General features: G+C 51.6%; 4 protein-coding genes across 13 annotated transcripts in view; 2 read left to right on the top strand and 2 right to left on the bottom strand.

Moving 5' to 3' along the window:
* Positions 1–8,143, bottom strand: part of DUOX2 (dual oxidase 2) — a 20,560-nt gene extending 12,417 nt beyond the window's left edge. The window contains exons 1-17 of the mRNA XM_047766457.1: positions 8,043–8,143; positions 7,341–7,417; positions 6,974–7,063; positions 6,546–6,710; positions 5,772–5,959; positions 5,421–5,622; positions 5,154–5,320; positions 4,742–4,802; positions 4,232–4,328; positions 3,693–3,783; positions 3,051–3,153; positions 2,454–2,617; positions 1,753–1,928; positions 1,440–1,558; positions 936–1,073; positions 600–713; positions 225–427 (exon numbers count right to left, since the gene is read on the bottom strand). Coding sequence (XP_047622413.1) covers positions 225–427; positions 600–713; positions 936–1,073; positions 1,440–1,558; positions 1,753–1,928; positions 2,454–2,617; positions 3,051–3,153; positions 3,693–3,783; positions 4,232–4,328; positions 4,742–4,802; positions 5,154–5,320; positions 5,421–5,622; positions 5,772–5,959; positions 6,546–6,710; positions 6,974–7,063; positions 7,341–7,410 — 2,148 coding nt within the window. The 5' untranslated portion in view covers positions 7,411–7,417; positions 8,043–8,143. The remainder of the gene's footprint in view (positions 1–224; positions 428–599; positions 714–935; positions 1,074–1,439; positions 1,559–1,752; positions 1,929–2,453; positions 2,618–3,050; positions 3,154–3,692; positions 3,784–4,231; positions 4,329–4,741; positions 4,803–5,153; positions 5,321–5,420; positions 5,623–5,771; positions 5,960–6,545; positions 6,711–6,973; positions 7,064–7,340; positions 7,418–8,042) is intronic.
* DUOXA2 (dual oxidase maturation factor 2) lies at positions 5,548–25,610 on the top strand. Of its 5 annotated transcripts, XM_047766465.1 has the most exons (8): positions 5,585–5,645; positions 8,451–8,686; positions 9,778–9,835; positions 10,130–10,264; positions 10,507–10,720; positions 11,031–11,245; positions 11,608–11,721; positions 25,555–25,610. In XM_047766465.1, the coding sequence occupies exons 1-8, from the start codon at positions 5,585–5,587 to the stop codon at positions 25,566–25,568; spliced, it is 1,047 nt and encodes a 348-aa protein (XP_047622421.1). In that variant the 3' UTR covers positions 25,569–25,610. The 5 variants fall into 5 exon arrangements, with proteins under 5 accessions (XP_047622423.1, XP_047622421.1, XP_047622424.1 ...); XM_047766467.1 differs by lacking the exon at positions 25,555–25,610 and having other exon boundaries at positions 5,548–5,645; positions 8,533–8,686; positions 11,608–12,015; XM_047766468.1 differs by lacking the exon at positions 25,555–25,610 and having other exon boundaries at positions 8,643–8,686; positions 11,608–12,015.
* DUOXA1 (dual oxidase maturation factor 1) lies at positions 12,535–23,496 on the bottom strand. 2 transcript variants are annotated; one of them, XM_047766470.1, is made up of 8 exons: positions 23,347–23,496; positions 22,632–22,711; positions 16,331–16,508; positions 15,960–16,017; positions 15,116–15,250; positions 14,652–14,865; positions 14,171–14,388; positions 12,535–13,459 (listed from the first exon to the last, which is right to left on the bottom strand). In XM_047766470.1, exons 3-8 carry the CDS (start codon positions 16,475–16,477, stop codon positions 13,218–13,220), a joined length of 1,014 nt encoding a protein of 337 aa, XP_047622426.1. In that variant the 5' UTR covers positions 16,478–16,508; positions 22,632–22,711; positions 23,347–23,496; the 3' UTR covers positions 12,535–13,217. The 2 variants fall into 2 exon arrangements, with proteins under 2 accessions (XP_047622426.1, XP_047622425.1); XM_047766469.1 differs by having other exon boundaries at positions 13,049–13,459; positions 23,329–23,472.
* The window catches only part of DUOX1 (dual oxidase 1), a 30,707-nt gene continuing 30,640 nt past the window's right edge, over positions 25,597–25,663 (top strand). For 4 of the 5 annotated variants that reach the window (XM_047766459.1, XM_047766458.1, XM_047766463.1 and 1 more), the window contains exon 1: positions 25,606–25,663. In XM_047766459.1, coding sequence (XP_047622415.1) covers positions 25,606–25,663 — 58 coding nt within the window. The other variant, XM_047766461.1, reaches the window with a different exon arrangement.

Below are 25,663 nucleotides of genomic sequence, written 5' to 3'. Positions count from 1 at the left end.
TTGGGAGAAGGAGAGAAAAGCTGTCTCCCAGTCCAGTCAGGCTGGGGCCAGGTGAGTGGCCCAAGGGGGTCAGAGGGAGAGTTGGGTGGGGTCTGGAGACCTTGGAAGAAAGTGTCTCTCCCCAGCATCAGCCTTCACAGGTGAGCTCTGTAGCTGTGGAGCAGGTGACCTGAGAAAGGAGATTGTGAGGGCAGCCCAGGCAGGGGAGGCCGGCTGGGTCATACCAGGTCATACTCCTTGGGGATCTTAAGCAGCAAGGTGCGGCGCCCAAGGTTGTTGGACAGGATGAGGTTGACTCGATGTCGGGGTCGCAGCTGGATGGTTCGGAGCACTGAGAGATGCCTATCCAGGACCTGCAGATGCCTGTCTGGGAGCAGCTGGATGCTGATAGGGTAGCTCCTCTCTTTGGGGCCTGGCCACTCCATCGCTGGAAAAGAACAATGTGGCAGAGTGGTTCAGCAGAGGTCTTCAGGCCTCTGCCCTCAGTACGGTTCCACTCAGTCTGAGCTGACACCCCCCACACCTGTAGCCCTGTTCTTTCTCCCAGTGCCCTTCTCATCTCTCCCCTTCCTCCTTCCCTCCCCTCCACCCCATCTTACCTGACACTCCATCTTTGGCTGCTTCCTTCTTCACACTCTCTTTGCCTCTCTTTTGTAGCTTCTTGCGCTCTCGGCCCCGGAAATAGGCCACCACCCCAGAGATAAGCAGGCTCACTGAAGGGAGTCAGAAGGAGCCAGTGGGGAGGGGAGCCCCTTGCCTATAGCGCCACTGACGCTCTGGCTGCTGCCTCGCCCTTCCCAAGGCCCCCTGAGCCTGGCTTCAAATGTACCTAGGAGCTAGCCCTACAGGTTTGTGGGTAATGAGGGGTGGGGGCAGCCTGTGGGGAGGAGGGGAGCCAGGAGAAGAGAGATGGGTGAGGAGGGTGAAGGGCTCACTTAGCGGAAGACAGCACAGAGCTACGATGGTGATGCCAAAACCGGGACCACTGCCCTCGAAGTATTGGATCACAGTCAGGGGTACACAATGCGGCAAGCCTTCGGTTGTGAGCTGCTGGGGCTGAGGGCATGGTGAGTCTGAGGGAAAAGAAGAGAAGACCTCAAAATCTGAGGATCCCACTCCTTGGCCAGGCATCCTTCCCCTCTCTCCTGTAAAGGACTAGGTACCCCTCTCCCTCCCAGGCCTACCTCCCTGGAACTTGTTCCCCTCAAAAAAGTCCTTTTCCACATCCCATCTCTCAGTGCCCACCTCAAGGTGGCCACAAGGTACATCCTGCAAACCAGTCTAGTCTCCAGTGGGGGAGGCGACCTAAGGCAGGCCTTCCAGCCTAACACAGAAGGAGATGCCTGAGGCCTAGTTCCCTAGACAGCACCAAGTGATTCCCCTCCCAAACTTTGTCCCTTCTCTGGCCACCATCACTTGCATTCTCCCAGGCCACCTACCTTCATTCCAGATAAAGACATTGGGCTGCAGGGCACTGGAGCTCACATTTGTGACAGCCACCAGCACATCCCGAAGGGTGGTGCTTCTGATTTCTGCAATTTCCTCTTTGGAGAATAGCCTAAGTTGGAGAAAGCCAGGAATTGTTGGAAGGAGACACATGTCTCCAGCAAACCCAGACTCAGGGACCCAGATGAGAAAAGAGACCTAGAGGGATTGGGGACAGGTGGTGGGACAGTGGGAGCTGTTTACCAGCAGACGGTCTGGGGCCCAGGCCAAGGTAGAGTCTGAGGCAGGAATCCAGGTGGGCCTTACCCATTCTTGGTGTTCTCAAACCAGTAACGGTCACCATCTCGCAGTCGCACAAACTGATCTAGGACGATGGTGCTGAAGAGGGGCCCAGGGTCCCCATAGCTCTCCAGGAGCCCCCCAGGGAATAGCTCCAGCCGGGACAGGTCCTGGTTGTACAGGGCAGCTGTGGCCTCCAGCACCTGGGGCACCACAGGAGGTGAGGAGTGTGAAAGTATATGTATTTCTGCGTTAGGAGGGCAGTCATTATTGCCCCATTCCTCAAACATAGGACCCTATCAGCTGCCTGGTTTGCTGCTCAGGCCTGAAGGAGTCTCCTCTTTCTAGGCAGCCTCCCTCAGGTGGTGACAAGTCTGGAGGACCAGTATATGTCACTAGCCAGATTGCCTGTAATTAGCAGCTTCACGGTCACCCAACACATGAGGAGAAATACTGCAGGAATAGGACAGTGGTACCCAACCCATGAGCCACTCTGGGGAAATGGTATAATGTAATGGTAAGAATACTCTGAAATTGGATGCCTGAATTTAAATCCTGCCTCCAAGACTGATTTACCACTTACGTCATCTGTAAAATGGGGATAATGATGGTATCTACCCCGTGACGTCTTCTTGATGTAGATTAAATGTGTTACATATATAAACAACTTAGAACAGTATCTTTACAAGAAAGATTTAGCAGCCATTATTATCATCAATATTCCTGACCTGAGGGTCCACGTTGGGGTTGAAGTCACTCCAGTTCTTTGGGGTATTTAGACCCAAGGCCTGTAAGGCTTGGGTATAGCTGGGCAGCCCCATATCTCGACCACGTTGGATGCTGCTGGCCACATAGTCAGTGCGGGAGAATTTTCCAGGGCCAGGCCAATAATCTAAGGAGGAGAGAGGACCAGGCTATGGGCTCAGTCCCCCTAACCTTTTTCAGCCCAGCAGCCTTGAATTGGGCTGTTGGCACTACCCACATTCAATACTCCTCAGCATGTGATTTGCCTTGGTATGGAGTCAAGGTCACCATGTACAACCAGGGCCAATTTTGCTGGTAAGACTCTTCCCCCAAGACTCAGGACTGTTCTAGTCACCAACCAGTAAATTCCCTGACCCACCTCCTTAATCTCAAGGCAGGGCTGGATTAAAGACATTTAGAGACCTAAAGCACCAGAGATTGTGGTGTTACCCTTCCCCCACATATTCAGACTTAGGTAATTTAGAATAAAGTTCATTTTCTTCTAATGGCTGTTGGCTGTGTGTTTATCTGTGTTCCTGCATTGTAGGTACCTCCCGGGCCTCTGGACCCTCAGAGCTCACCCCTCAGATCTTCAACCACTATCCAGTCCTCCAGCTCTGAAATCTGGGAGGCCATTCCCAGCAGCAGCTGATTCACTGCCTGGGCACTGTTCAGATTGGGATTCTGAAAATAAGCAAGCAACATACTCAAGGTAGGGTCTCAGGCCCCTCTCAAAAGCTGGGTCCCACTCACTCAGGACCACTGCGGCACTCAGGACAAAGGGCCCTTGGCCAATCCTAGACTCTCTTATAGGTTTTTGTTTTTTGTTTTTTTGTTTTTTGCTTTTTAGGACCGCACCAATGGCATATGGAAGTTCCCAGGCTAGAGGTCAAATTGGAGCTGTAGCCGCCAGGCTATACCACAGCCATAGCAACACCAGATTCGAGCCACTCTGCAACCTACACCATGGCTCACAGCAACTCCAGATCCTTAACCCACTGAGTGAGGCTAGAGATCGAACCAGCAACCTCTTGGTTACTAGTCAGATTCATTAAATATTGAGCCATTACGGGAACTCCCCCAGATAGTTTTTGGATAGCTCTACCCTTCATCTCCCACAACCCTGGAGCAGTAACATCCAAGAACTGGAATTGTTGCAATTCCCAGCCTGTGTGACGAGACTGACTTTAACCACCTTCCCCTGCCCCTGGTCCCAGGCTGACCTCTCGAATCCAGTAGCTGTTGCATACTCTGAGAGCTGGGAAACTGCCATAACTCTCATTGAGGACCATCTGGAAATGACAGCTGGCATTTCTGAAATGGGGAATCAAGGATGTGGTAAGAGAATGCAGGGAAGAATCTGAGACGGGGTTGAGTGAGGTAAGGGACTCAGAGAATTTTTGGCCAATACTGAGGAGTGGTCCTTGAATGTCCTTGAACACAGTAGGAATTTGACATATGTTCAGTGTGGGTCGAAGGTAGAAATTTCTCTTTGTCCACACAGGGTAGGAGGGGAAGAAGGGATTGACCCAGATGCTGGACAAATTCTGCTCTCAGCAACTGAAGTTCAGCCTCATTAGGAAGAACTGAGGAGATTTCCCTGTTTGAGACTGAAACTCCTATCTCAGCATTCTGTTTCAGGGCACCAAATTCTGCTTCTCTTCCCCTATGGAATTGTGGGGGTATATAAAAGGCCCCAGGCCCCCAAGGCCATTGGTTCTTCACCTCTGCCAGTGTGCTGTGCAGCCAGACCCTCCCTCACCTCATGTAGACACCAGGAGGCACCATGGTGGAGAAGAACTGCTCAGAGGCTGCCAGAAACTCTGGGGAGATGCTGGGGTCCAGGAAAGGCCGGTACTCTGCCCGCAAGAGTAATAAAAGAAATAAGCTCCTTCCTCACATACTCTTTTTTTTTTTTTCATCTTTTTGCCTTTTATAGGGCTGCTCCTGTGGCATATAGAGGTTCCCAGGCTAAGGGTCTAATTGGAGCTGTAGCCTCTGGCCTATGCCAGAGCCACAGCAACGCCAGATCCAAGCCACATCTGTGACCTACACCACAGCTCAGGGCAACGCCGGATCCTTAACCCACTGAGCAAGGCCAGGGATCAAAACCACAACCTCAGTCAGATTCATTAACCACGGAGCCACGAAGGGAACTCTGTTCACATACTCTCATCACATACACCCATCTGTCTTCTTTCTTCTGTGAATCCTGATTACCTCTTCCTCTCTATAAATCCTCCTGAGCCCAGGTGTTCCCCAACCTCCTTACCTGTGTAATTTGGAGGTGTCTGCTGCAGGAAGCTGGGCAGCCACTCATACATAGTGATGCTCTGAGGGTCAAGAGAGGGGAAAGGGGAGGCCAGCGCTGGAGCTGCTGTCCTGAAGGCATCTGAGCCCAGGGAAGGCCTAGGTGGGAGATGAGGACCAGGCTGGGGCAGTCAGGGGAGAGTCACTCAAACAGGAGAGGGGCAGAGGTGCCTGTCCCCCACAAGGAACCAGGGGGTCGCGGAGGGCGACAGCTAAACAATAATCACTGGGAAATCTCTTGTCTAAGTAGCGCTTTGCCTCCTTGTCATTTTCAGGGAGACAGTAGCTCTCGGGGAGGGGTGTTTCTCTGTGGGGTTGTGCAAGGAGGGACGGCTCTGGGGACCAGGACGTGGGCGAGGAGCCTTGCGACTGACCTGGTAGGTGGCGATGACCCTCTTGCGCGCGTGCTGGAAGAGCTCCTCGTCCCCCCAGAGCGGGTGCTCGCGGGCCAGCTTCTGCGCGCACAGGTTGTGGTAGCGGAACCAGAGCAGGCCCAGCGCCTGCAGGAAGGGCTCGCGGTTCCCTTGCTCCGCCCCGAAGGCTGCACGCGCCGCGGGGACGCAGGGGAGGAGGTGAGCGCCGGTGGGACCGAGGCGGGTGCACCTCGCCGACCCCCGGCCCGCGTCCCCGCCCGGCCTCACCGTACAGCCCCTGCGGTCCGCGCTGCCCTGTGGCAGGGTCGGGCGGCGTCCACATGAAGAGCGGGTCCTGCGCCTGGCGGGGGAAGGCGGGGTCGGGCCCCGACGCCAGCTGCCCCCCGGAGAAGCTCCGCAGCTCGTCGCTCCAGGAGTGCGAGGAGCCATAGATGGCGCTGCCGTCCAGCCAGCCCGTCACCTCGTTGGTCTGCGGGGACGGCGGGAGCGGAGGTGGGGGCTGAGCCGGGGGTCGGATGGTCGAGGCGGGTCAGGGAGGGCGAGGGTCGGGCGCGGGTGGAAGCCTCTCCCCACCTGCCTCGGGTCCGGTCCCCCAGCCCTGCCGCCTGCCCTGCTCACCAGGTCCCGGGGGTTGCTGGGGCTCTGTCCGGTGTTGGGATCCCAGCGGCTCCTCTGGAAGGGCAGCACCACGTCCCCGCTCTTGTGCGGGTCGAACACGGGGTCTCCGGGCGGGATGTGGATGTTGAGGAACTCGGCTGGGCAGCCAGGCTTTTCAATGCTCACCAGGTCCGAGAGCACATGGTAGCCTGAGGACATGGGGTGCAAACTCGTGAGCTCTCTACTCCCACAGCCAGGGCTGATGCCAATTTCTTAAGAGCCTAAAGACAAATGTTCCTGTGCAAGCTTCGCTGTCAGCTCTAGAATGTTTTTCTAATCGGTATGTAAAGTGGGGTTATATAGTACCCTCCTCACCCACCTCATAGGTTGTGAGAATCAAAATAATATAGCTATTCTAAGTGCTCCCCCGGACCAGTCCCCATCTCCTAATAGATATCTGCTCCCCATCCCTCTTCCAGGGAAAGAGGTTAGAATCACAACTGGAGGAGAGGGGCAGCAGGGGACTCAGCTCCTAAGAGCTGCAATGGGGGTTAGTGGCACTCCTGGGTTTGAGTAAGGAGTTAGAGAAAAATTCCGAGAGCAAGCACCCCTGAATCAACATTCTGAAGGCCCTCCAAGAGGGAGAAAGCCTTGAAGTGCTGCTCGGTGGGGGAGGGAGGTGGTTCAGAGTCAGATAGTTCTCCCATGGACTTGGAAAGAGGCCTCAGGGCCTCTCTCCCCAGGCAGTGAGCGAAGAGCCAGGTCAACCCCAGTGTTCTCCCACTTTGCCCTCACCGAAGAAGACCCCCAGCACCGTGCGGTTGCGGATGGACTGAAGCCCGGCTGGGCCCCGCATAGTTGTGTGGCTGAGTTGGCGCGGGTTAGGCAGCAGTGGCTCCCCCAGAGCCTGATAAACACCGTCTGCATAGTTGGCTGGTACAAGGCGCCGCAGCGGGGAGCCTACGGGAAATAGGGAACCAGGCTCTGTCTGAGTAATCTGTTCCCAACAAGCCCAGGAACCTCATCCTAAGCCTCCCTCAAAGTCCCCACTCCCTCCGATGAGACTGCTTTTCTTGCCCCTGGAGTGGAGTCACTGTGCAGACAGGCAGGTGATTGGTGATGCTCTCTCTTGTCTTCTCCGCACAGGACCTCCTTCGTTCCTGCCCTCTGTTAGCCATTTTTCACCCTCCACATCCATCCCCTTCCCAGACTGCAATACGCACCCGCAGCACCATGCTCATGTTGTCTCAGGTTGTTGAACCAGCCATCATAGCGCTGCACTTCCCAAGTCAGTGAGAGTGCGTCCTGGGCACCTGTGGGTCAGAGAGTGGTCCCTTCAGTGCTAGCCTCTCTGGGGCCCTGTACTCTTGGCCAGTGCTTCTCAAGACCACCGGCTGCCCACAACCCGACCAAAGTGGCAATACTTGGGCAGCGTCTGCGCTGGGAAGTTTCTCTCCAGGCTGACCTGCTCAGCGATCTGACCCGATCTTCCAGCCTCAGGGAACCTCTTACCCTCACTTCTCCCTTCCCCAACAACCAGGGGGGACTAGGTGACATCTCATCTTGAAGCTAGGGGCACCTGATACTTACCTACTGGATCCAGGGGTACAGTCAGCAGAGCTCCTAAGAGCACCAGTGCCTCTGGTCTTGCGCAGTGCATGCTTACCCTGAAGCCAGAGGGGTGGGAGGTGGTACGTGAGGGGCACTGAGCAGGCATCCCCCACACCCACACCTATAGCTGGCGGTGGGGGAGAAGGTGCCAGCTGTGTCCACTTCTAGAGCAAAGTTTTTAGAAGCATCACCAGGGCACCCATAGCCACTCTTTTTAGGGCACAAGCAGCCCTGTAGGCATTGTCGCTGGTCCCCACTCTCCACCACCTTGTTGAAGTAACCTTCACCACACACAGGAACCCCTGGGGCATAAGTCCTTTGGGGCTTGTCAGTCCCTGGCAGAACTTTACCTCCAGCCTTCCAGGTCCCTCACAAAGACTTGAATCCCAACCTTCAGGAACTGCTTCTCATAGAGGAGGCAGGGAAAGTAAAGTGGCTAGTGAGCTGAAAGCCTCGGACCTGCAGTCCCTTGTATTCCTCAGTGAATGCCTGTGCATGGACACTAGGGATGGGAAGATCAGGCCCTAATAGGCCCCTGGTCTAACTTCTGGCTTAGGGCCCCCACTGGGGCCATTCGTTTTCTTTTTCTTGGAATCTTTATTTCTCTATTCTGCTCCCCGCCTCTCCCTGCTTCTCCTCCCCAGCTCCACAGATTCTCAGCCTCCAGGGCTTCACTCTTACCCTTCTCACTGGGTCCTCTGAGTCCAGCTGCGCAGGTATCCACTCAGACCAGAGCTGCACCAGGTGTGAGCATCTGGACAGAGGCTCTGCCTCTTGCTGTGCAGGTGGCGCTCATTCATTTACATAGCGACCTCCACCCCTTATTTGCATGATCTCTTCCCGCTCAGACTTGGCTGCCACACCCCTACGCTGCTTGGCAAGGTGCCCATGCTGCTATAAAAGGGGGGCAGTTCCCCTGTGACTTCCAAATGCAAAGAGAACCTGCAAAGCGCGCTCTCCTGCCTGACTCCTTTCTAGCCAACTCAGAACGCCTGAGGACAGGCAGCCTCTGAGCTTCCTTAGGGGCCAGCAGAAGCCTGCCAAGGAGCTCAAACTTCACTGCTCATTGGGTCCAATCCTCACACACAGGGGGTGGGATAAAGGGAAGAAGGACCCAGGCACAGACGCCAGGGATTGCTCTCCCGGCTGGAGCAGACTCCCCTCCTCCCAGTTGCAGCATGACTCTGTGGAACGGCGTGCTGCCTTTCTACCCTCAGCCTCGGTATGCCGCCAGCTTCAGCGTCCCACTACTCATCATTATTCTGGTGTTCTTGGCCTTAGCCACCAGCTTCCTACTCATCTTGCCCGGGATTCGTGGCCACTCGGTAAGGAGATGCTAGAAGTTCTGGTCTGGGGGTGGAGGGCATCATGGGCAGCTTGTCTCTGGACCTTGTGGCAAGGCCCTTCATGAATAGCCAAAACTGAAGCACTGAACCAGAGAAGCACAGGTGGAGCACACCCAGAATTTGGGTCCAGGAAGCACCCCTTCCCAAGAACAGGGAGAGATCCGTACAAGACATCCTAGAGACTGATCCCAGCTAGATCATTCAGGAGGCTGCTGCAGTGAGAGGGAGTGCCCAGTCTAGTAATCTTGGGCCAATTTTGGTCTTCACAGGCTGCAGGGGTCTCCTGCCTTTCCCCAGACTGCATCTCCACTCCCATCCCACTCCTGTCTTGACCTCCAGGTGGTGATCTTCCGCCCAAGAGGACAAAACCCAGCTGCTCAGACTGCTGTGTTTTGCCTGTGCACTGGCTTGAGATGTGTGTGGGTGCTCCTCATCCTAAAGACTCAGATATTCCTGCACAGGATTTGAAGTTATAGCAAATTGGGCACTTTTTCTTAATTTCCTCCTCTCCCAGAACCTAAGTTCTCTGTTTTTCAATCCAGTAGGACCTGACTTATCTTGGTTTTCTGGGAAGCCTGGCACATCTAAGAATATCTAAGAGGTTGTGTTCCCACATCCTCTACTTGATGACCAGACCCTGAGGCCTCCCTCTCCTGAGGGAGGTGACCCCTGCCTACCTAGCACTTCTGAACTTAATGAGCCTCATCACAGCAGTGACTGGAGCAGTAGGTGGGACCAGGGCTAGGAGCCAGATAGCTGGAGAGGAAAGGGAGTGAAGGTGATGGGAAAGCACCCAGTTGAGACAACCCAGTTGCAAGGTGAACTGGAAAATGGGGTGGGGGTGGCAGAAACACAGATGTCAGGAAACATTAGAAATGCTAGTGGTTCGGAGGGACTTGGACAACTTGACTTCAGCTTTTAAAGGTCAGGAATGTAATTGGGAAAAGCAAACTGGGCAAGAGAAGGAAGTTGCACGGGCACTAAAGGCCCTGGGTGGCATGGGGTCAAGGGAGGCCTTGGGGACTCTGGTTGGGCAGTACCCAGACCTGACCAGGTGCCTGTCCCTGCAGCGCTGGTTCTGGTTGGTGAGAGTTCTCCTCAGCCTGTTCATAGGCGCAGAAATTGTGGGTGAGTGTGTGATGCTGCGGATGGGAAGAGGACCTGGGGTGAGGAAGGAGGTGGCCAGAGGGCGCCTGGGAAACTGGAGCACAGGGGTTGGGTTCCTGATCCCTCTTACCATTCTCTTTCTAGTGGGCACTCTCTAGTGACCGCTCTTCTGCCCTTGCCATGTGTACCATATTGTACTCCTAGACCTCTCCTCTCTCTCTACAGTGTCCCACCTCCCATCACTACCCTCCCAATTCCATCCCCCCATCTTCCGCCTAAGCCTTCCCCTCCCCCACGGTGTGCCTCTCCCCACAGCGGTGCACTTCAGCGCAGAATGGACCGTGGGCGAAGTTAGCAGCAATACATCTTACAAGGCCTTCAGTGTGGCACGTGTCCAAGCCCACCTCGGTCTGCACGTGGGCCTGGAGGGTGTGAATATCACACTCACAGGTGAGGGGTCTGTGTCGAAGTGATCTGGGGTTTGCAGAGACCATGGTTGGGGGGAGTGTGGAAGGGGCAGCTGGAGGACCTCACAGATCCCGCAAGCTCAAATAGCTTTTGGTCCTCATTGATTTATGTTTTCTCCAACCGCTGCCAAACCCATTTCTCTCGGATCCTCTCTTTCCTATCTGAATCCGTTTATTGCCGGGTCCTGGCTGTAAGCAACCCGGTGACCCCGCCGCTCTCTGCAGGGAATCCGGTACAGCAGCTGAATGAGACCATCGACTACAACGAGCAGTTCATCTGGCGTGTGGGCGAAAACTATGCGGCGGCGTATGCGAAGGCTCTGGAGAAGGGGCTGCCGGACCCAGTTCTCTACTTGGCGGAGAAGTTCACTCCCAGAAGCCCCTGCGGGGTTTACCGCCAATATCGCCTGGCTGGACACTACGCCTCCGCTACATTGTGGTGAGCGCTTAGAGAAGGCAATTTACGTGTGTGCGGGAGTGGGGGTGGGGCTGTGAGCCGGAGAATGTGAGGTACAGTTACAGCCTGACGCGCTTGGGGTGAGAATTACCGCCTCGTGGGTGGATGGTTACGAGGTCTCTACAACCACCGGAATCCGACGAGACAGCAGCTGAGACCCTCCTACTCCCCCCCGGAGGGTTTCCCTGCGCCTCCACCATCCCAGCCCCCGGCTTTCGCTCTGGGGAAGGGATGTAGAGGAAACGAGCCTGTGGGAACCCGGCTTACAGCGCGGATGGGGCCCTCTCCGCAGGACGGCGTTCTGCTTCTGGCTCCTCTCCAACCTGCTGTTTTCCATGCCGGTCCCGCACTATGGAGGCCTGGCTCTCCTCATCACCGGCGCCTTCGCGCTCTTCTCTGTCTTCGCCTTCGCCTCTATCTCCAGCGTGCCTCTTTGCCAGCTCCGCCTCGGCTCCTCCGAACTCACCACTCACTACGGTGCTGCCTTTTGGATCACGCTGGCCACGGGTGAGGACCGAGAGAACTGCCCCGGTGCCGGGGCGGGGGGGGGGGGGGATTTTATATTGGTGTGCGCTTTCCACTTTGCATAATGAGTTCACATATATGATCTAATTTGCCCCTCTCAATAGTTTGTAGAGGCAGGCACTATTATGCCTGTTCTTCAGGCCGGAGGAAGGGAGTTCGGAAGGGTTCGATATCTTGCCCCAAGGGAGCGTGCGAACTCGTGTAGCATGTATTCCATATTAGAGGTCTTTCTGTGGTGTGTGTGTCAGGAGGAAATGCAGATGTCTCTAATAGATGGAGGCGGGGGAGGGGAGCGGGTTCTGGAGTTCTGACCGCCCCATTGACCCCCAACTGCGCCCCCGCAGGCATCCTGTGCCTCCTCCTCGGAGCAGCGGTGGTGAGTCTCCACTACGCTCGACCCGGAGCTCTTCGCACCTTCTTAGAGGGAAGTATCAAGGACTGCGATAGTCAGGCAAAAGGTAGCTCGCCTCTCATCCTCAACAACCCACTGCATAAGCAGTTCGGGGCCTTGGACTTAACCATCAGTACTAACCTGTGAAAAAGGACTCAACCTCGGACTCCTACTCTGCCTCCTTCCCCTCTCCCGGAGGGCTGGGGAGCAGTGCCGCCTGGCCTTGGCCCAGGGAGCTCCAGGAGGGCACTGTGCTGAGGGCGTGGTGAGAAAGGCCGGGTGGCCCCAGATGTGCTGCCTGCACCTGGGAAAGAGTCCCCCAAGGTTTGCTGTAAATACATTCTTTCTCTTTAAAAACAAACAAACAAAAACAGTTCCCCATTATTTTCCATGGCTTTTCAAAGCTCTTGGGGGATACGAGCTCTGGAGAGACTTCCCTGGGCGGGAGGCAGCCTAGTACTCTTGCTCTGCCTTGCCACCAATGTCAGTTCTGTTTGAAGAAGGCAGAGTAACCCTGGAAAAGCTCTGGAAAAAGGTGCCCTCTAGTGAGCTCAGAGCGGAATTAGTAGAAGCCACATCTTCCTGAGTTCCCCAAGTGGCTCTAGGTAGGTAGCAGTGACCAGGCAGGTCATCCCCCCACTGGACCAGTGGGATCCTCCTCTGCTGGCCCAGCTGAGTATGCTAGGAAGAAATGGCATTTTAGAGTTTATTCACTAACTTCAGTTTATTCACTAAAGTGGTGGTGTCTGAGGGCCAAGGTAGTTGTCAGCAAGGCATAAAGATGTAATCCTGGGATTTTTTTAGGTCTTTGGCAAATCCTACAATACACTCCTATTTGACAAGTTTGAGAACTGAAGCTCAGAGAATGTGGCACAATCAGTTAATATTAGATCTGGGCCAAGAAGTTTGGTCACTTCTCCCTTGCAGTGCTTTTATTCCACCAAGAGATCACACAAGCTGGGGAAGTAAAGGAAGAACAAAAGAGACCCAGGAAAAGGGAAAATGAGGTGCAGAGGAATGAGAGGGACCATAGGAGAATCACATTGTAACCTCCCACACGCATAAGTCATTATGTAGGTGAAGCTGGGTTTCAGTAAATGGCACCTTGAAGAGGCAAAGTACCAAAGGAGGGCAGGGTTGCTTGCTGTGCAGAAACAGGGGCAGCCCCTGCTTGGTCTTATGATGACAACAGGGTTTGTGGGGCAGTCCCAATGTCTGTTCAGCACCTTAGGGCTTTTTGTTCTTTCTTTCTTCCTCCTCCCCCCCCCCCCCCCGTACTGCACCCACAGCATGTGGGAGTTCCCAGGCCAGGGATCAAAACCCATGCTGCAGTTGTGACCTGTGCAGCACCTGTGACAATGCCAGATCCTTAATCTGCTGCGCCACATGGGAACTTCCTTGTTTTGTTTTTTAATATCAATAGGTAGAGCCTCTTTTTCTACTCCACCTACAGATTGGGGCAGAGAGGCTGATACAACCCATCCTGTGGGCAGTTCTGGTGGTTTTATGGGGCGAAGTCTGAAGCCAGACTGGCAGTCCAGGTAGCCACCAGGAAGAGGAACCTCACAGGGCACAATCAGGATCCTCACAAGGTACCTCAGAGGAAGCCTCTGACAGAGGAATGTCCTGGGGCTCAGGACTCTCAGCTGTGGACCGATAGCGAGGGCTCAGGAGTCCCCCTTCCTCAGGATTCCTCTCCAGCACAGGGTCCTCCCCCACACTCTGGCTGAAGAAAGCCTTCAGCCTGTGGGGCTGCATCCTATGCGCTACCACCATGGCCAGGCCCAGCAGCACACAAAGCAGTCCTGGGGATGAGGCAACGAATATTGGGCTTTAGTGAGAGTAACACCCTCCCAAGAACATCTTAAGAGCATCAGGACACCTCTTAAGGGAGGCCTAGTGTCTCTGCTTCAGGGAAGCTTAGGCTCTGAGAGGTGACTGGCTTAGGGTCATAAGGCTGGTGTGGCTCTGCTGTTCTGAGTTTTTGGATGCCAAACCCAGTGCTCCTTCAGCTACTTCGGGGGTGGGGGTGGGGGTGGGGACGGAATTCTGAAAACCTAGAAACCCTGCGGGAAAAGCAGGACACAGAGAAAGATATGTAGGAAAGGGTATGAGGAGGCAGACACTGTGGGACAGGATAGGAGACTAAAACTGCAGGGCAACTTAAGGCTATGTGAGTTAGGGACAAAGAAGGGTTCTAGAAATGGGGGACACAGAGAAGAATGGCTGAAGAGAGAGGGGACATGAGGTCAGAAGATTTGGAAAAGAGCTGAGTGAAGAAAGAGGGGTCAAGGAACATGGCAGAGATGGAGATAAGACACAGGGAAGTAGGCCTATATGAGGAGGGAAGGGCCATGGACCTAAGGAAGGGAAACCAGGAGATAAGGGATATGATAGGGAGGGGGCTCTAAAGAGAAGAAAGATATCCCAGTCCCCAGAGGCAGACCCTCAGCCCCACTGATATAATTGGTCTGACCCTGAGCCTTCCATTGCCTGTCTGTAGGACTGGGCCTCACCTGTAGTCAACGTGATCCAGAAGGCAGGCCCATGATGAGTGTGCAACATAGCAGTGCCCAGGTGCAGAGGACAGGGTGGGGTGAGTGACGTTGCCATGAAGAAGAATAGCAGCCCCAACAGTTGGAAGATGCCTGTGGCCAGCAGCATGTGGCCACCGTAGATCAGCACGGGCATGGAGAACATCACATTAGCCAGCAGCCAGCAGAGGAATGCCACCCTGGAGGGCCAGGACCTGGTGAAGGCTGGCCCAGGCACCTCTACCTGGGGTGAACTTCGACCCAGAGGGTCCCAGGTAGAGGCTCAGGGACCCAGGAATACCCCAAAGAGATGAAGTAGAGATTCCTGGCATGGGCTTTCCAACCAAGCACCATGGTGGCTGGTGCCAGGCTGTCCCACCAGGGAGCTCCTCATGAGTGGAGAGAGATGGGTAGACACCCCATTCCTGGATCTAGGCCAGCAGGGCCTCCATCCCACCCTCACCATAGTGTGGCCGAGGTGTAGTGTCCTGCCAGGCGGTACTGGCCATGCAGTCCACATGGGCTGTTTCGGGTGAACTTCTCAGCCAGGTAGAGTACAGGGTCTGGCAGCCCCTTCTCCAGTGCCTGTGCATACTCCTCAGCATAGTTCTTGCCCAGGTGCCAGGTGAACTCCTCGTTGTAATTGATGGTCTCATTCAGCTGCTGCACTGGGTTCCCTGGGGAATGGAGCAGCTGTGCTCAGCAGGGACCCAAGGGCCAGAGTGGGTATTTATCTGGGTAAAGGCTTGCCACAGTGGGCAAGAGGGACAGGTGCTGGTCTCAAATAAGAGAAGGCATTTGAGAATTTCCCTTCCCACCTTCCCACCATCCCTTCCTCATCCTATACCTCTTTAGACCACCCCAAACCTAGATCTCAAGGACACAGAGCACCATTCCCCTCCCTCAAATACAAAAGCTATCCCTCACCTGTGAGTGTGATGTTGACTCCTCCCAGCCCGATCTGAAGCCCAACATTGGCACTGATCCATTCAGAACTGAAGGCCTTGTATGACATGTTGGTGCTGACCTGGCCCACAGACCACTCAGAACTGAAATTCACGGCTGGAGTTGGGGAATTGGACATAGAGGTTTTCAGGGACATAGGGGTCTGGACATTGCTGTGTTAGAGGGAGAGCTACAAGGGGACCATTTCTGTTTTGCTCATAATTATATCATTAGCTAGACTGGGACCTGACTTACAGTAAATCTGCCAATAATATGTATGAGATGAATAAATGAATAAATGAGTGAAAATCCAAGATCTCCCCTGACTGTACTCCTCTTACCCCTTCCCTCCTTCCTCCCCACCTCCACACCTCTGCCAATTAAAGAGAGCTATTCATGCGGCTGGGGGAGGAAACATTAACATTAAAAAAACTGCTGGGCAAACACAGCTTTAACCTAGAGATTTTCTGTTTTTCCTACTGCCTAATCCTCAAAGCAAAGCAAGTAGCCTTCCACCATTCTCTCCCTCCAGTCTCCAGAGATTCTCTCCCCACAGACACTCATTTTGACTTGCTTTCCTCTGAATAAAAATTTTAGGAAGGTTGAAGAGATGTAAGCAGCATGGTTTCCTGGGCCTGCACCTCTCAGGGCAAGTGCAAGAGTGAGAGGATTAGACCACAGAGAGGGAGGTATGGGGGCCAGTATCTGGAAGCCCACCCTGAAGCAGAGGCTGCTGCCGCGGGAAAACCCATGAAGAGAAGAGGCCGCTGCAGGGAACTAGACAGGATAGAGGCAGCTGTCCACATCAGCTGCACTTCACACTCACCCAGGATCACAGCTCCAATGAATAAGCTGGTCACCACCCGCAGCATCCAGAACAGCCTCTGAGTCACAGGGTGGGTGGGTTTAGGATGGAGCACCCTCCTTCCAAGTCTGCCTTTTCTTTCCAGACTTGGGGAGGGTGTTCTAAAACTGAGGTCACTTAGTCAATTGAGATCAGAGTGCCTGACACATCATATGTTCTCAATATTTTGTTGAATCAACAAATAGGGAGCTCTCTGCTGGGAGAGTGGGTGATACTTTTCAGGACTAGAATCTTTTTGCTAAAACTGGTTGTAACCAGAAAGTCCGGCCCCCTCCCTTCGAGGCCAAGGTCTCTGTGGGGCTGAGGTCTCCGGGGTTTGTTTTGTTTCTCACCATCTTGCCCCGAATGCCTGGCAGGAGGATGATGAAAGTGACCAGTGAAGTCAGAAAGATGGCGATGATGACGGCCAAGCTGGTGTCCATTGGGAAGGTCGGCTTGTGGCCAGTGTAGAAAGGGAAGGTGTGTCCAAAAGCAGCCATTTTGGTGGGGTTGTTCAGTGGGAGGTGGAAGCTGTACAACAACAATAGGTGTTTATTGAGTGGCCTCTGCGCGCCAGGCACTATTCTCCATGCTGGAGCAGCAGAGAATAAACCAGACCTCTCTTCTCCAGAGCTCACCAGACTCCACTGTTACTGCCGTTCCACTACCCCTCAGCCATCACCTCTCCATGCATGTTTTAGCTGTGGGTGAATGAGGGTTTTGGCAATCAGTCTCTGTCGCCTGCTGCTCCCTTCCTTACCCCCAGGTCCCGTACATCAGTGCCACCACTACCCTTGAGGCTCTTCTGCTTCCTCTGGGACGGTCTTAAGAAATATAATTCTCTTTTATTTCCCTCAGGCCTCCAGCATAAACAGAAGGTCACAGAACATAAAAAGAACTATATTTACTATCAAGGGAAGGCCTAAGGCTAAAAAATGGTACAGATTACAAAAAGATTGGCTTTCTTCCTCAGTCCCCAAAGGAACAAAGGCCAGACAGCTTTGCTAAGTATATAATCCAACTACATCATCGGGGGCTGATTCCAAGACCTAGCACTGCCCACACTGGTCTGACCAGCTTTCTGGAGCTCTTGGCTTCTGCTCTGGCAACTCCAGAACAATCAAGCTGAACTGAGTTCATCTCAACAAGCACTGAAGGAGACTGCCCTTCACCAGGCTGGGTCCAGAGGTCCTTCTACCCCACACATCATCAACAGTGGCTTTCCTCCTTGATTTAAATTCCCAGGCTTAATTTCAGCTCAAACCCTGCTAAGCTCTTTTCTGTCCATCCTCTGATCTCAGACCCAGTTTAGCTCTAGTTTGTCCCTTTGCAGACAGGCTATGGGGAAAATAGGACCTGAATTTACTGTGTTTTTTTAAATCCAAACTGGATTGCAAGACATGCTATTATTTTATATACCCCAAAGAAAGAAAGAGACATGGGAGTTCCTATTGTAGCTCAGTGGTAAGGAAACCATGAGAACATGGGTTGGGAACTCCATATGCAGGGATTGGCCTTAAAAAAAAAAAAAAAAAAAGGAGAGAGAGAGAGAATCATTATCAATTAAACCATGACAGCCATTGTTGGTAAGATATACTGCAATTTCAGAGATGTTAAAATGTAGAGGAAAAAAAAGTGCATCTTACAATCAATGAACCTAGCTCTGCTCATTTCCCTGTGTATGATCTGGGGCCTTGGTACCCAGGAAGCTCCATAATTTAGTCTGACCAGGTGGTATCTTATTGATACAGTGAAAGAATAAGCTTGGGAGTTAAGCAGGTCTGTATTTAAATTCTGCCTTTGCCCCTTGCAAGTTACCTGACCTCAAGCATAGACTTTTAAAAATAGGGATGATGATGCTGATGCTTGCCTCATAGGGTCATTGTGAGTATGAAACAAGATTGTGTCTGTAAAATGTTAAGTATAGTACCTGGAACAGAATACTTTTAATAAGTGGAAGCTTCAAGTTTGGGAAGGAGGGGCCATTTCATTACTCCATTTTTCTCTTTCTCCAATCCTTCTTGGAGGGAACGCTGGGCTGGAATCAGTTCTGGTTCTAATTCTAGCTCTTCACATACTGATTTTATAACTGGACAGACAAATAACAACCTCCTTGGTTTCCTCATCTGCAATTGGATATGATGCGCTCCAGGATCCATTCTAGTTCTAAATTCTGTGATTCTCTATAATATACCATAGCTCCCAGCCTCTGCCTCTCCTTGGTTGGCTACCTCCTGGTACTATCTCTGATGGGGGGGTTGGGGGTGGAGGGAGTAGCATGGTACCGAGCAGAGACCCAGTTTAAACTTTTAATCCTATCTTTTGGGCAAGTCAAATAACCTCCACATCTCAGTTTTAACATGAAGTTTTGCTTTTTTTTCTTTTCTTTCTTTTCTTTTCTTTTCTTTTTTTCTTTCCTCTCCCATCCCAGAGGAATCTCTTTTCCTCTTGGGCTCTGACCCCAGTCCTGCCTGCCTTCACCACTACCTTTCTTATCAGTTACCTGCCCCCCACTTTCTCTTGGTGACTTTTCAGCTTCTCTTTTTCTGCTGACTCCTTCTCTCAAAGATATGCCTACATTTCTGCCATCTTAAGAACTCGAAGAAAAGGAACTCTTTCTCTTGACCTTTTGGGTCCCCCGCAGTTACTCTCTTTTCCCATCCTCTCCCTTTCACAGCCAGGCCTTTCGGAAGAATGGTCTATGTATTCCCACTGCCTTATCTCCTCAGCCCAAGGAAGCTGGCTTTCCCCCTTCCCCAACTTCTCCAGTAGTTTACCAAAGTGCTAAATCTAAAGGAACTTTTCACTTGTCATCTTTCTTGACCTCTCTGTGGTATTTCCTCTTTCCTCAGCTTTCCTCCCTGGACCTCCATGATACCATGTCCTCCTGGGTCTTCTGCGTATGGCCCTCCCTCTTGTGGTTCCTTTGCTAGCCCTTCCTCCATGCTTAAATGCTTACGCTTTCCAGGATTCTATCCTGGCTCTCTTCTAACACTCTTCATGAATCCCTAGACAAGCTCGTACATTCCCATGGCTGGTGTTTCTCAAATTTATGTCTCCACAGAGACCTCCTACCTGGGATCCAAACAGAAAAGGGCCATTTATGGAGTTCCCATTGTGGCGCAGTGGTTAACGAATCTGACTAGGAATCATGAGGTTGCAGGTTCGGTCCCTGCCCTTGCTCAGTGGGTTGATGATCCGGCGTTGCCGTGAGCTGTGGTGTAGGTCGCAGACACGGCTCGGATCCTGCGTTGCTGTGGCTCTGGCGTAGGCCGGAGACTACAGCTCCGATTGGACCCCTAGCCTGGGAACCTCCATATGCCGAGGGAGCGGCCCAAGAAATAGCAAAAAGACAAAAAAAAAAAAAAAAAAGAAAAGGGCCGTTTACTCTGTGGACATTTTTCACTTAGCTGTTCTACTGATGCCCACCCTGCTTTTTATTGTTTTCTTTGTCTCTTTGGCATCACCACCTCATCAATCAAATAAGCCAGAAAACTGGATCACCTTACCTCCTAAATACTTCTTGGAACTGCCCATGCATTTCTGTCCATACTGCCTCTGCCCTAATTCAGCCTCATCTCATCTTGCCTGGTGCCAGCACAGTTTTTCTGACAAGCCAATATAATCATTTCCTTTCTTTGCTCTGGGTTAAATCTAATTTCCTCACCATTACACACAAAATTCTTTGTGATCTGGTTCCCCCCAACCCTAACTCCCATCTCCATCTTTTGCACATACATATCTCCAGCCATACAAAGCTTCAAGCCTCTCCCTGAATCTGGCATGCTCTTTCAAGTCTTCATGCCTTGTATATGCTAGTTCCACTGCCTGGAATGCTCTTCCTCCCTTGGCAAACTCCTCTTCACCCTTCAAGTCTCAGCTTGAATTACCTCCTTGGTAAAGATTCCTCTGACATCATCAGGCCAGGGTGGATGTTCCCTAATGTTTTGATTGCATTTTGAACATACCTCCACAATCACAATAATTACTTTGTACTCTCATTGTTTGAACATCTAGAACCTATTGGCTTCTAATATCCTTAAGGCCGAGGACTTTGTCTTTCCTTCTTTGCATCCATTGCATGTAGCATATACTTACTAATTAGTCTGTGGATGGAATGGATGAATATATGAATGAGTCCCTCCTTACTGGTGGCATTTCTATTCTGCAACACAAGAGGGAGCTATTCTCCCTCACTGTTTTATACCACACTCATTTAACATTAACCAAGTATAGCCAATACAGGGCTAAGGACTGAGCAGGAAGAGATTTGACCAACCCTGTCAAATTTTAGTGCTTTCACATTTTCAGAAAGCCTCTTCCAATAGTTGGAATCTCTAAAGCATGAGTGTTTATGTTCAATTGAATCTGAAACATATATTTCAACCCTAGATGAAGATGAATAAGAATTTGAGGATTATTTTATAAAATAAGTGACAGCAATACTTATTTTAAAGCAGATGTTTATTGGTCTAAGAATTTTTTTATTTATGATACCTAGACCAAGGCCATTACAATTTTGATGGAAGGCCGTATTTTTTAGAAAAGGCTGTAAAATGTAGACTATTATGGTTAATGATAGGAAGATAAAGCAAGTTTGAATGCATAGTATTCAAGTAAGAGTACATGTTATACGCTAGAATTTCAAAAATGAATATTTGCAATATAAGCCAATAACAATGATGTGAAATATTTTGGTCAGGGTCATGTATTAACACTACTCCTGCATTTATGTCAAAGAGAGGTTATAAAATATTTTATAGGGATGGCTCATCTCTATTAACATGGTACTTCAAAGAAATACTAACAAAAAGCTTTCTGTATCTTAAGTATAGAATAACAATGTTAACTTATTTCCAATTCTCCAAAATATTTATTAAAGATGACTAAAGCAAAAGTAAGAGTTGATGCTTCTCAAATTTATGTCTCCATATGGACCTCCTCCCTGGGCCTTGTTTAATTTTATCCTATTAAATTTAATGAATTAGGCCTTCTTTTATCTACATTGCCCAATTTAAAGTTAATTTTTGATGACCTGATCATAATTTGGTTTTAATTATTAAGCTAACAGGCCTCCTGCATGAAGAGGTGGCACTGAAAAGAAACATCACCACGCCCAGCAATTCTGCTTTTCCCGTAAAGCTTGTAGTTTCCCTTGGGAACATCTCTGGTTTGCCAAGGAGGGTCTGACAGTAGAATTTCTTCTAATCTGAGAAAAATCTCATGTCAATCTTTACTCCACCACTTCTCCCCTAGCCGACTACCATGACTGTAATATTGACACAGGTATATATTAATATAAATAAACACAAGATACAGTCAGACATACACCTATATGTTCTTATAAACAAATATAGACACAAGAAGGAAGGAGTTCCAAGTAACATAGACATCTAGACACAAAAATCCTCCATCTGAGGCTCCTGCGACAAAATTGAGGTGCTTTCCCACTTGGGGGTCCTCCATTCTCACCTGGCTGGAGACGTAAGGAACACCTTTTTCTCTTTCTGAATCCTCCTAAAATACTAAAGCATTTCTCATGCTCAGTTGTATTTCAGATAGTTACCCATTCTTTACTTACCACAAGATGAAATAGGGTTTCTGTGTGTGTATGAGGCATGGGCAAGAAATAAAGTTACAATCTCTAAGAAAATATAGCCTAGTACAATCTCCGGACTTAAGCATTCAAAGTTCTTATGTGCTTTCTTAAGGCTCCATGGCCTCTCTGGTAGCTTCACAGGCATTTCATTGGGAAGTCTTTCCCTGACTGTCTCTCCCTTCTTCTGAAACCCATAAAGATTACTAACTCTCTCCAAAGTGGGAGTGGGAGACATGCCTGGGGTCACTAAGAGCTCTGACTAGTGATGCATAGCTACCAGAATGTGATGATTTATTTCTCTGGTTGGGGTTGACCCCATACAAGTTTATAGCTCTGGATGGCTAAGGGGATCCTGTCCCAGGCGCTTTTCTCGAAGAAGGTGTGGGCATGTGTATGTATGCTTTTGCACCAAAGGAGAAGTGAAGAAATAGAACAAAATCTTACAAGTTGGGTTGGGGAGTTCCCATTGTGGCTCAGCAGTAACAAATCTCACTAGTATCCATGAGGATGTGGGTTCAATATCTGGTCTTGCTCAGTGGGTTAAGGATCCAGTGTTGCTGTGAGCTGTGGTGTAGGTCGCAGACATGGCTCTGATCCCGCATTGCTGTGGCTGTGGTGTAGGCCAGCAGCTACACCTCTGATTTGACCCCTAGCCTGAGAACTTCCATATGCCCCTGCTGTGGCCCTAAAAAGACCGAAAAAAAAAAAAAAAGTTGGGTGGGAGCTGGGGTGGTTAAGCCCAGGGATGCTGAATCATGTAAGCCAAAACTATCTAAACTCCAGTTAAACCAAGAAAAGGATTTGATGTCTGTAAACCTTTTGGCTTTATTAAGTTTTTTCTTGTTTTGTTTATTTGCTGCCTCTTCTTAATTTCTCATGGAACTTTCTCTTTGAACTCCCACTTGATCTGAATTTGATCTGGGCAGAGGCTGGGAGTGGTCCCCTAGGGCCGGGGCAGGGGCAGCATTTCAAGGCCCTCCCCAAAACCCAACCCAACCTCACTGACCCCAGCAGCCCCACCCCAGCCGCTCAAACTCCGACTACTGTTTTCCTACCTTCGACTCTTCTAAACAACGCGTGCCTAGCAGTCCCGCGCCACTTGCCTCTTCCTGATGGAACCTCACACGCAGCACTTCTAGGGGTAGGATAAAGAAGGAACAAGGTTGGACATCCTGTCACCAAAACCGCACACCCTCTCTCTTGGTGGGCTTCCTTCCAATCCCTACTCTTCTTCTAATTCACTTAAATACTAATCTATGACCAGACAAACCGGGTCCGGGGTGCTTCCCCACTCCACCTCAAGTCGCTCTCAATGTTCTCAGACCGCACCCCAGGTTCTTAGGCGCTGTGCTTGTACTGGTCCGGGTCTGGACAGAGAAAGGGGACCGGTGCACGAGAACCATCTCCTCTGCAGTCATCCCTCCAGCCCCTCTTTCTCTTTGCCCCTTGCAGACCCCCGGGCAGTTCTGGCACAAACCTAGCAATGCAATCCGGCGGGGCGGTGGGCGGGGCTCGAGATCGGTGAGAACCCCAAGATCTCATAAAGAACTCCGGAGAAGGGTTTAACACGGACTTTTACAGGGTCTTAGGACCGATGCCTTGTTCGAATGCCTGGCTTGGGCTGCGGGCGTCTACCGATCCTTTTGGTCTTAAGATCCCAGATCTGCCCGTGTGGGGAGGATTTGGGGAGCGCCTCCTCCGCCCTCTCGCACCCTCTTCCTCTCTTCTGCCCTCTTCTCAGCCCCAGCAAACCTGTAGAAGCAGACTTGCCCTTTTCGCTGTCCACGCGGCCGCATTAGTCGACATCTACCCGATCTGAGTCCTTCGAGCTGGTGCCTTCTCACTGTGCGCGCGCGGCTTCCCCAGGCGCACCTCGGCGGTTCCCCCCGCGCGCCTGCTTCTATCCCCTTCCACCCCGCCCCACCCAGCCCCGCCTAAGAACTGGGGCGCGCCTTCGCCTCTTCACCCCTGAGCCCAGCCCGCCCTGCCGCACAGAGCTGGAGACGGAGCTGGACCAGAGCAGGAGTCTCAGGTGGGAGCCAATCTGCTGTCGACATTTGAGAGATCAGGGTGGTCACAGGTCAGATTCGGAAGGGCCTCTCCAGCCCGCGGGGCCAGGCGCTGGGGGTTGGGCGGGCGGGGGGGGGGGGGGGTGTTGACCACGGTGGCGAGTGCCCCAGTTCTGCCACGTTTTTGAGGGAAGAATTTCTTCTTACCCTCCTGACCCATCTGTTCTGAGCCTGAAGCTAAAATGAAACCCGTAAGGGCCTATCCTCTACTCCACCAAGGTTTTGGGAGGCTGGGTTCTTTGGGAACAGGAAATTTGGGGTGGCCTAGTTTGCTTGGGCCTAAGGGCTCTCTCTGGAGCTCCTCCTGGCACCAGCACATCATGGGGGTGGGGGGAGCTTTGAACATTTAGAGTGCAAGATTTCCCTTTCAGCACCCCCCCCCCCTTGAGGCCAAGTTGGAATACCTATGGCCTTGACTCATCTTTCCCCTTCCCCAAAGTCACACCACTCTATGACTTTAGGCTGGAAAAGCAGCCATGTGGAGCAAGAACCAGGCAGCCTATTTTCTCTCCTGGTTCTGCCAGTACCTGTGGTTTCACTGCTCTGTCATGAGGCTGTGCTTTCCTTTCAAGGTTGTTGGGAAGTTACAGAACCGGTGTTGCTGTGTAAATGGTTGTGGCTAGCCATCCAAAAGGAGTGGTTATTAAGCTTGTCCACCTTTCCCTTCAGATGGTCCCCACAGGCTGGCCTGAGTTCACTGCATGCTTTTTCCAGTTAAGTGGTACACTGGTGGCTGGGGCCGAGGATCCTGAAGACATAGTGGCAGTGAGGAAAGGGACAAGACATTCTTGATCAGGGAAGGGCCACTGTGGCCACTTCAGCATGTCCACCATTATGGCTTCAACCATCCAAAGCTCTGCATTTCATGCACTATCAAAGGCCTGCTTCTGGACAGTCTATGGGGGTGGAGGGGGTGGAATGCTCAGCTTTTGAATTATGACCGGGTCTAGTTTTTTTTTTTTTTTTCATTTCATAGGAGATGGCAAGTGAGTAGGAGATCTTCCTCTAGGTTCCCTCCTCTGTGACTAGACAACCTGTCCAGGAGTCCTGAGGGTTTGACTAGAGATGAGGCTTTCCCTGAGCTCCCACCTTCCTCTACTAGATAGTTTCCCAGCCTCTCCCTGTCCCCAATCTCCATTACCTTTCAGAGGTCTTTGATGGCCTTAGGCACTCCTTTCACCACTCAGGAGTCCCAGCCTGAGTCCCCTGCTGCCTCTGTATCCCTGTCATCCCTAAGTGATTTGTTGGCTTAGAGTGAGAGCAGAAGGCCAGCACCAAACACATGAGCATGGCGGCTGCATCCTTTCTGAGTCCACCCAGAGAAGCCATGTTCCATCCCATCCTCTTTATATCACATTTACCTAATACCTGTCCCTTTTCTTGCTTTGCCTTGAACCTCATTCTCACATTTAATTCTGGCCACCAGGCTAGGAAGTAGACCGTTCAGGCATGTTTACTCCTGTAGCCAGAATAGAAAATCAAGGTCCAGAAGAGATAAATGACTTCCCTAAGATCACACTAGAGGACTGGCAGCAGCACAGTATCCTGGCCTCAACCCCGTGTTCTGGTCCCCAAGCAAGGATCTGCCCAAGGAGCACACATTGCAGGAAGCTGGGCCAAACAAGTTTCCAATTAATCCTAGAAGGTAAAGTCCAGGAAGGCAGGGATTTCTGTCTGCTTTGTTTGTCAATCTCCAGTGCCTAGATCAGTGCCCGCTGTGTAGTGGGTACTTATCAAAGATTGAATGAATGAAAGATTTTTTGGAGACAGTGAGTCTCCTGCCATTCACTACACACTGTGGCCTCGGCCCAGCCCCATGCCTGGATTCACAGGGGTCTCCAGCGGCCCCATCCTGACTCTGAATGCTCAATGTTGAAGTTCATTCTTTCTGTCCTTTGTCTTTTTCTAGGGTCTCCATTTTAAGGTGTTCTAATACCTAAGCCCTATTAACATTTTCATCATGGGCTTCCGCTTGGCTCTGGCATGGACACTCCTGGTTGGGCCATGGATGCCCATGG

The sequence above is a fragment of the Phacochoerus africanus genome, chromosome 2 (assembly GCF_016906955.1).
Source record: "Phacochoerus africanus isolate WHEZ1 chromosome 2, ROS_Pafr_v1, whole genome shotgun sequence".
In the NCBI taxonomy this organism is placed as follows: domain Eukaryota; kingdom Metazoa; phylum Chordata; class Mammalia; order Artiodactyla; family Suidae; genus Phacochoerus; species Phacochoerus africanus.
The sequence above is the reverse complement of the archived record's forward strand: the minus strand, read 5'-3'. Positions and strand labels throughout refer to the sequence as shown.

Excerpts from the sequence above, each read along its gene's own strand:
- DUOXA2 (XM_047766464.1), top strand. The coding sequence starts at position 5,585 with ATGGCGCTGCCGTCCAGCCAGCCCGTCACCTCGTTGGTCTGCGGGGAC. Across the intron at positions 5,646-8,450 it reads CGGGGACGGCGGGAGCGGAG|GGGGTGGGATAAAGGGAAGA; the intron begins GTGGGGGCTGAG and ends CCTCACACACAG. Across the intron at positions 11,246-11,607 it reads TTGGATCACGCTGGCCACGG|GCATCCTGTGCCTCCTCCTC; the intron begins GTGAGGACCGAG and ends GCGCCCCCGCAG.
- DUOXA1 (XM_047766470.1), bottom strand. The coding sequence starts at position 16,477 with ATGGCTGCTTTTGGACACACCTTCCCTTTCTACACTGGCCACAAGCCG. Across the intron at positions 16,018-16,330 it reads CAGGCATTCGGGGCAAGATG|AGGCTGTTCTGGATGCTGCG; the intron begins GTGAGAAACAAA and ends CCTGTGACTCAG. Across the intron at positions 14,866-15,115 it reads AGTCAACATCACACTCACAG|GGAACCCAGTGCAGCAGCTG; the intron begins GTGAGGGATAGC and ends TCCATTCCCCAG.